The sequence below is a fragment of the Citrus clementina genome, unplaced genomic scaffold, assembly GCF_000493195.1.
Source record: "Citrus clementina cultivar Clemenules unplaced genomic scaffold, Citrus_clementina_v1.0 scaffold_5, whole genome shotgun sequence".
Taxonomy (NCBI): Eukaryota; Viridiplantae; Streptophyta; class Magnoliopsida; order Sapindales; family Rutaceae; genus Citrus; species Citrus x clementina.
This window is the reverse complement of record NW_006262201.1, coordinates 38,639,988-38,650,014: the sequence shown is the minus strand read 5'-3', so window position 1 is coordinate 38,650,014 and position 10,027 is coordinate 38,639,988. Positions and strand designations below refer to the sequence as shown.

Below are 10,027 nucleotides of genomic sequence, written 5' to 3'. Positions count from 1 at the left end.
GATGTTTATTAAATATATTAATGCTATAACTTTTAAGTTACAACTGCTCAACTTCAATATCAAATTGAAATTTAGTATTGATACTATGAATATAAGTGCTAATATTGCTATCAATTTTGATAGTTATGTCTTATATAGCTTAGTAAAAAATAGGCGTTTGGATTTAAAAAATAGGATGAGTTACTTTGTTTGAAAGTTTTTTTTTTTTTTTCAGTTAGCATATGAATTTTAATACTCTCAATATATGGTATCAGAGTCATATTTTTTTAATTGAAATATGATGGACCCAATGTTGGTCTTCGAAAAAAAAAAAATTCAATGTTGACACGTTAATGCTATAATTTTTAAGTTACAACAACCCAACTTTAATACAAAATTGAAATTCAGTATCCATACTATGACGGCACAGCTGCCCCAAACGCTCCCTATGAATATAAATACTAACATTGCTATCAGTTATGACAATTATATCATATATAGGTTAGTAAATAAGAGACATTTGAGTTTAGAGAATATGATGAGTTACTTTATTTAAAAAACTTTTTTTCTTTTCTTTTTTTGTGTGTGTGGGGAATGAGAATTAGACATATAAATTTAAGTGCTCTCAATATGTGGTATCAGAGTCATATTTTAATAATTAAAATATGATCAACTCAATGTTGGTCTTCGAAAATGATTCAATATTGCTCCACCCAGTGGCACGTTGTGCAAATGAAGGAATGGTTTAATAGAGTCTTCACAATACCTAATAAAAAGGAAGATATTTAGATATACAAGTAGGATTTGTCTCTACACTAAAAATTGACCTTATGAATTATACATTCAAATCCCAGTTCCTCAATGAATTTAAAATTTAATGTTACCATTTGGATGCTTCATGTTACAAGTTCTATATTTTGCATCCCTTCATATTATTATCACAATAATTTATCTTAGAAAATAGATCGAATTACTTGCAGTCAATTTAAAGTGAGTAAATGATTTTGGTACTTAATTAGCTATACCAAATAAAAGTAAATACTTACGAAATACTTAAGTTGATGTGTTTTTCAAGCAGAAGAGTAACAATTACTAAACATTACCGTTAATGCTTTAGAAATAATAAAACCTTATCATTAGCAGGAGAGATTGAAAAAGAACTCTGGTGCAGCGTGCACCCACCAAAGTAAAGCATTGATAAGTGAAAAAGGTCGCTAAAACTAATGGACCCCCAAAAGCGTCAAAGTCTAGCACTCAAGAAAAAGGGCCATACAGAGCTAGCAATATAGCAAGGCGGAGGCCCCAATCATGCGGCACGAGCAATGACTCACGGATGAGATTTCATTTGAGGTTGCAGTTGAGAGAGAGATTAAAAAAAAAAAAAAAGTTGCTTCTCATGTCTACTTCTTTAATTACCCCATTCTTTTTTTCTTTTTCCCCCTTCTTAATCCATGGCTCCTTGACTCCTTGTGTGAGTGCGTCCACTTCTTTTGCTGTGAGCGTGACACAAATGGATAACAAGAAAAATTTTCATTTTCTTTTTTAGTTAATGCTCCAATAGGTTAATTTTCAGTTTCGGAAACGTTTCTCAAACAACAAAAATAAAATTTATATTTCTATGTTCCCAAAAATTTAAAAGATTTTTTTAGTAGCTTTTCTAAGTAGACAAAGAACAAAATATTACCCTTATTACTGTCATACATCAACAAAGCCCAAAATATTACCCTATTCAAGATAAGCCAGCTCTAGCCGTTGCAGGGTTACTAACCACAAAGCTTGAAAGTTGAAATTAACATGCGTGAACCATGAAAAATGGACCAATGACTGCATTACTGATGATCGAAAACCCATCTGCTTTTCAGCTATGGCTAAAAGTGAAAAAGAGTGGTCCAAAATCTGCTTAAAATGATTCATTGATTCTTGCCAAGACAACGCATGAAAAAAGTGCTTTTAGCCGCAGCTATTCTCCTAACATTTTCACTGATGCCGTGTGAGACTTTTCTCTGTACTTTCATTCAATGGACCGACCATTTAATGATGGATTGAATTTTCCAAAATTTTGAATGGAACATAAGCCTACACTAATTTCGAAATTTACCAAAACTTCAAGAGTATTTGTGCTCATACAAACTATCTTATACAAATTGACACAACACTGCTATAATCTATATCGTTATCATGTGATTTAAAATTTCAAACCACCAAAAAAAAAAAAAAAAAATTCATTGGGCAAACAAAAAGGCTTTGTTGTGATTATGAAAGCAATGCTAAAATTCTTCACCATTCACATATTTTAAAATACCTTTGAGGTCATCATCAACTACTGTTGGAATCAAAAGAAATATTAAAAAGTTTTGAAAAGTAAAAAGACCTGATAGCAGCTAGTTGCAGCTTGTAGCAAGACAAATGGTGGGTCAGATAGCCTACATGTCTTCAGCAATTGTATGAAACAAGCATACATCGAAACTGCAGTTACCAAATCGATTTTCAGATCTGACTGACCATTATTACAGTTAAAATGTTCAGCAAAACTCCACAAAGATTCCACCTGAGATGCATACAAGCAAAATATTCCACACAAGTCAAGAACAGAATATCTTGATCACAGAGCACGTTTCTTCATATCAGAATAACAAACTATATGTACCGGTACTTCTTTGTTTTTGATGAAACTTTTGTGGGGGTAGTTCAGGTGAAATTTACAATGACCAATAATGCTGTTTCTCGCTGTATTCGCTAATCACTTCTTCCACCATACAATTACAGTAAAACAATTTGAGTGAACCGTGCAATGAAGAGTACATCATTGTAAAATATTCATTTGTTAAGATCCAAATCCGAGATTGTATAGCATCTCACCAAGGGCATGGACCATAGAATCTCTAAGCAATCCTACCTGCCGAGTGCCAACCATCTGTTGATAAATTCGCTAATCAGAGAAAGATCTTTCCCAACACGTATGTAAATATTATGGTATGCATAGCAAGTAGCTGAACAGCTACAGCACCCACATCAACGGACACGCCATCTAATATTAAGGTGATGATTTCTACCACAGCTTCTTTCTTTCTGTGAAGGAGACAAATGTAGGAGGCACATAACACATTGCCCTTCAATGCAAGCAAACTATACAACTTATGAAATATTGCTAGAACTTGTTTGGCATACATCAAACAGCTAAATGACACCTATAGGCTATAGCCAAAACAAAACAGTTCAAGTTAGGAGTAGCTCCCATCCAATTAAAGAATACCGCACCCAAGAGTCTGTTCACGAAGCTCTAAAATGCATTCACTATTACACTTTGGGCCACCGTTGAAACCACTGAGATAAACTGTGATAATCTACAAATACAGATGTCAATCAAGATAGTTACAATGCTAAAAGCAAGTTATATGTGCAGATTCTGAAGCATGCTACAATGAGATAACAAATAATGCAATTACAGAAAGTAGGGGTCTAAACTGTCGCTTATCAACTTGCAATATGTACAGCAAAAACATGACATAATGAAAAAGTTTGCCTCCAGCATAGCGGCAATTGATCATATTCAGGAATGATTTTTGTCAGAATCCACATTTTGACCCAAAACTGAAATTTAAATATCCCCCAAGTTATTGGATTATCATATTCCAATTTAGGGGGATCCATATATAAACATATGTAGAGACACACAAAGAATTCAGAGAAGTGGTGGCAAAGTCTGGCATCACATATCTTATGGCTTTTACTGCTCTTACAACTATCAATATACAGTATCCTAGTGAATTTAGAGAAGTTATATCCACTTCCACATATACCAGTTCCCAGCTTCACGTTAAAGCCACAGAACCTTCTCACTTTAACTTCTTAAAATTAAGTTCAGTTAACATAAGGACACACTCAGATATTTGTGAAAATATTTTGAATCCCTAATCATACTTGTACACAGCTTGAAAAATCCACACATTCTCCCTTCTATGAGAACTTATATGACTGTAAATAACTATTGACGATATCAAGCATAGTGAGTAGTAAATTCTTCAATAACTTCATACTCTAGTCTCCAAATACTTATGAGAGCATAATATGAAATTGGTCCAAAAGCCTTCTACAAGCTCATCTCTGATTTTTTAAAAATAAAATAAAAATGTGATATGAGAACCTATGGCCTGAATGACGAGATTAAAATTGTTAAAACAAGTCTTCCAAACAAAATGATCATTTTAACTGCAGCATAAGAAACTGACAGCTCCAATAAGCAGTCTTAAGAAGTCAAAATAAAAAAGAGCGTGGACATCCCTGCATCTGCCTTGTTACCTTTCCCCGTATCTAATCGCATTATAAACAGCAGTGCATACTATTACCTTTATAAGAATAAGATCCATTTTTTTAAAAAGCACAAGATGATATTACAGAATACACCCGCTTAGGATTCAAATGAAATCCCAAAAGGTGAATATTATCTCCAGCAGAGACGATAACTGAATAGTAAGAGAGCAATAAATTCCTGTTTCACAAAATAAAGGTAATCTCTCAAGGGTTGGAGACAATGATAAATATTTGCTAATCTTACAAAAGTAAACCTTCAAGAAAGTGAACCTCCTTAAAACTAACCAGTCCTTGGCACGAGGAAAAGGAAAAGTACACCCAAAGTAACACATATGGTAATATGTTAAAACTGCTTATAAACACCCTAGTGCATAATCTTTGACCTTCGGTTAATAAAGAAGATTTTCTCATATTTGTTATCAATACCTATAGACATGAAGGCTTGTGTAATGTAGACAGTGAGCAGCAGAAAGCATATTACTGAATTCAACCAAAGAAACCAAACAAAAGTCTGATATTAAATATTCAAACTTACAACAATTATTAAGCCCAAAACAAGCTTAAACAAAAAGATTCTCCCACAAAATTCTTCAACCAAAAGCTTAATTTTCACTATTGGCGAAACCATGAAAACCAGCCATTGGTATTGTCACAATCCTACTTCTACACAATATATGCAGGAAAAGTTATGATTTCAGACAAGTTTCCCCATTACAATAGGTGATGCTCCAATTAACATCAACTATATCTTACCAAGAAAGAAACACATGCGTTGCATGCAAGTCCCACCAACGCTATTAACAGAGTTTGGTACCAATCCATTAACTGAAGTCAGCACCCATTTCTTTTTGCTTCAACTCTAATGCCATGCGCTCATTTTCAAGCTTCATCCTCTCGTTTTCCATCCTTAACTTTTCTAATTCGCGATCTCTTTTCTTGCTAAACCTCTGCCACTTGAATCGCTGTTTCTCCAGTTCCAGCATCTCAACTTGAATCTGTAACTTCTGTTCTTCCAATTGAAGTGAGCGAGATTCAATCCACTGCTTCTGTAACCAAGATGATTTCATGCTTTCAGGCAACGCTTGATTCATATCAGCTTGTGCAACTTGTGGAGGGTAAGAGCTTTTGTTGAAGTCCAGAGGATTCATAGAATTACCAAGACAAACATCTTCATGACCCTGACCTTGTCTCTGCCTTTTAGCAGAGCACCCTGCTATACCATATGTTCCTCGGCTATCTCCATGCAAAGCATGATTATCCTCAAACTCATCATGATCATCTGTCTCCATATCCTGATCGTCTTCATCAGGATCATGTATGTGCCTCCTCACATCATCATTATCATGATCATCTCTACTTCTGAGAGCCAACTGTAGTGAACGCTGCAATGGAAGATCATGAGGCAGATGCAATCTGTTGCCATTATGGTAAGAACACATCTCTTCATAGAACAGATGTTTGGAGCTTAATATTTTCCTAACGTCATCTTTCTCTTTCTCCGTTAGGAAGTCTATAACATCCAAAAGTGAAGGATTCTCAACAACCTGACAAGAAGTGCCCCTGCCAAGCATATCATTAAGCTTCTTATACCTTTTATTAAGGTCATTGAACTTATCCTCACACTGCTGTGGGGAAACATGAAAACCCCTCTCAGCCATGACCTTTGAAATTGCTTTCCATTTTCCCTTTTTCTGTAAAACTGCAAACTTCCTTCTTGCACCACCACCGCAATCAGAACTTGTATCCTCACCAACATAAGACACAGCAGTAATTAAAAGCTTCACCATCTTATCAGCCCACTTCACGCGCTGCCAGGGCGATCCCTTCTTCCCTTTACCAGCATCATTATGACCTTCACCACCCTCCTCAGTCAAGCTCGGATCATCATCGTCACTAAACGAGTTTTTTCCTCGCTCCCCCTTGTTATAATCAGTCATGGAAATGGTTTGATCAGAACTTTGCATGGTTCCAATTGTGAGAGGAAATCCCTCATGGATTGAGGGATGAACCGAAGGCCCTTGACGAGGATTAATAGTGTGATGATGTGGATGCATGGCATGCGGATGTTGAGCTTGATGGTGAACTCTCATTGATCCTTGCAAGTCAATACCCCCGAAGGAGGCCCCACCCGGAATCATACCTCCTTGTGATAAATTACCTTCCATTGTTTGTACGATCTCACTAATTTAGATCAGAACCATGAATCAATTTCCTGTATAACCCTGCTGCACATGAACTTAATCCTTCTTCTTAGTTAATTTTTTAAGGTCCAAGGACTCTATACATCAAAACCAAGCATACCCATTACCTTTTTTCCCCTACCAAAGCTTTTCCACTTATTAAACTAACCTCTAACCTCTACACAAAGATTTACACACAATCCAAAAATCCCATCACTTCAAACCAAGCAAATATTTGTTTCCAATATGACAATAATTAATCACAAATTTCAAAAACAGGGGAGCAAAATTTCCGAAAATTTAATATACCACCAAAATTTCAGCTCCAAAATCACCAACAATTAACTATATAAATACAAATTCAAAACCTAAAACCAAACAAAATCAAACTTAATTGTTCATCAGCGAGCAGGAGGCAGAACAACTTATCTGTACAAAATCACCTCATAAAAAAACGTTCGCTTTAGCCTAAAGGTAACTCCCCTAAAATCAAGCCGAGAATCCAGCGCGAAAGATCACGGAAAACATTTCCTTTCGAGCTCATAAGACTGACAACAGGGAAGAGAGATTTGTACCCATTTGTAACCTTGGTTTGTTTTATAAGTACACACGCCTTCATTAATTATTATGCAACAATAACGCTTGCAGTCCCTAATTTCTAGCAACATTTCGTGTAATAGTATAGTCTGTCTATTTTTGTCAAACAGGTCCACTTACTCTGTTAGTTACTGCTCCTTTGTCCTTATCGCTATTACTGAATTTTACTCTTCTTTGGTTCCCTATTTTTCTGAGTTTGTGTATGAAATTGGATATCTCATGTCCATACTGAAAAATTCTCATCCATATTTAGTGTACCGCATTGGACTATATTAAAAAAAAATTAAAATTAGCACCATATTATGTTTAATGTAGCATACAACTAAATTTGTATTTTTACTATTTTATATTAAATAATTTAATAAATATAATGATGTATTATTTATTTTTGTTGTCTCTTTATTTTGTCTTAAATATTAAAAATAAAAACGTTACCGGCAAATATCATTGTTCGTTGTCGGCACTATTGGTGAACGCAAATTACAATCAACAATCGCCAATTAGATCATCGGTAGTAGATTGCAATCATCTTTTTTTGATCTACACAGTCATATAAATGTTTTCAATGATTAAGCCCTCTTTATCATTAAAAAAAAAAAGATTAAATTTGTTAGATCATGTCGAATTTCCGTTAAATTATGGCAACTGGAGATACATCACCGTTGCCATGATCTTCAATATTGGTTGGGCTACAAATAGTGGTAACGATGCACCTTCAATTGACATCATTTGATGGTCACATTAGAAGGTGCCCAAATCGAAAATCCTTATTTGTTGTCAAACAAAAACTCAAGCACTTCTTACATTAAGTAGATCTGATGATGAGTATCTTTTTAGTACTGAAGGTGTTTTAAGTCTAAAGCATACTTTAAGACATGATGATCGGTGATTAGAAATGAAATATGATATCAGGGTTGCTAGTGTTTATGTAATTAATATTTTCCTTTTTTTTATGGGATAATAGAAATAATATATGGTAAAATTTATTATAAATAATTGGTGCCAAATTTAGATTATTACACAGCAAAGGCAAAAGTCATTTTCCCCTAAAGTCGACTAGGACATGTTTGGAATGAAATTGCATCATATTTCACTATTCCTCATATCCTATGTCTGGAATGAAATTGCATTGCATTAAATTTTGAATAAATGCAGGATTTCCAGCGTTAAATACTCCCATACCCCACTTTGGGTTTATGCTGCATAGCATTAGATTTATTTATTTTATTGTACTAGTTTTCATCAAATCAAATCAATTCATTTATTTATTTTTATTAATTATTAATTTAAGGATATTTGTTTAACTGAAGCCACATCCGACCACTGCTGGGATCGTCACCCACCATTGGTTTTTATGTCCAACAAAGTTCATTTTGGTGTCTAAAATTCTTACTGTCAAATCTACGCAAAGGTATAAGTATTACCGTCAATAGAGTTTTTATTTTATTGTAAATTTACGGTTAAAGTTTTAAATCTCGAAACTTTGACCATCGATTTATGGTGGATGGAAGCTCTGTTGCCAAAAAATACATGCACCATTGAGTAGCTATAGTGATGAGGACTCCAATGGTATCTAAATGACATTAACAAGTACCAAAATCTGACCACCGGCAGCTATTCATGGTGATTGGCGGTGCTGTCGGTGAGTAATTTTATTTTCATTTAAAAATTTAAAAAATAAATTTAATGAAATAAATATTTAAGGCATTAGAATATCGATAATTAAAAAATAATTGTAATGTAAATAGTAATATAAAAAATTATTATAACTATAATAATGCATGCTATACCGTTATATAATGCAAATACATCCTAATATAATATGACTGATGTAATACATTATAATGCAATATAATATTCCAAACTCACAACAGTATACTCTTAAGTAGTTTTATCACTCAAATTCTTAATTGACTTTAACCAATCCCACTTTTTATTACAAGCCAAACAAGTCGGATGTGTAAGAGCTCAATTTGTATAACGAATAATTAGTTTAGAATTACTCTTTTAACTGCTGCGCGATGGACTGCAAGACAATATTCCGAAATAAGGCTTAAGTTTTATGCCACTGCAGTAATGGTCAAAATTAATTTAATAAAGTTACTTCGACGAAGGTTAGAATCTATTTGAAGCAAATGGATAAATATTGCCCTTATTTGAGAAAATTTAAAACTTTAGGGACACTAAAGTTATTACTCTTTTTATATTTAAAGAAATGAATATGTTGACGTTAAGCAAAGCTCAAATTCAATGTATGGGAGGATCTAGTGGGACCCCTGTGGCATATTTTATTTGTTTATTTATTTATTTACTCTATACGGCACACTCCCAAGTCCCAACAATAGTGAAGAGTTTATATTCTGTGATTGAAAAATTTAATATTATCCTTCACTTTTTATTGGAGATGTGATTGGAATTTGGCATTTAGAATATATTTAAAAATTTATAATTTTGAATGCGATTAGTTAATTGAATGCCGCACTCATTTACAATTTGACATGTACAACCAACAAACAAGTTGTGAATTTTTTATTTGTTATATATATTTTTTGAATGATTGAGATTTTCTTTATTTAAGATAAAGAATTATATTAAATAACAATATGACAGGAAAAGAAAAACAGAGGTCAATCAAATAAAAGTAAATGAATATATATGAACCACATATATGAAAATCATATAATAATTTTTCCGCAATTTTGTAAAAGACGATTGAATAAACAATTTTTATGTACTATTAGTTTATGATAAAATGTATCAAAGCAGATCCTTTCAAACTAACTAGAAAATGTGGAACGTCATAGGAAAACCTAGAAATTTGGGACCTAATTTGGTAATTTAAATCAAATTAAAGAAAAAAATTAATAAACCTATACACCCCTTAAAACTTTAATATTACATAAAGCCCTTACGTTTTATTTTTCTGCTTACAAAAAAAAATTAAAAGTCCGGGTGGGCGG

At 33.5% G+C, this 10,027-nt stretch overlaps 1 protein-coding gene across 1 annotated transcript; it reads right to left on the bottom strand.

The window, feature by feature from the left end:
• Positions 1–4,785: 4,785 nt before the first annotated feature.
• Positions 4,786–7,044, bottom strand: LOC18041979. The gene has a single exon (XM_006434391.2). The coding sequence runs from the start codon at positions 6,453–6,455 to the stop codon at positions 5,112–5,114; it is 1,344 nt and encodes a 447-aa protein (XP_006434454.1). The 5' UTR covers positions 6,456–7,044; the 3' UTR covers positions 4,786–5,111.
• Positions 7,045–10,027: the final 2,983 nt, after the last annotated feature.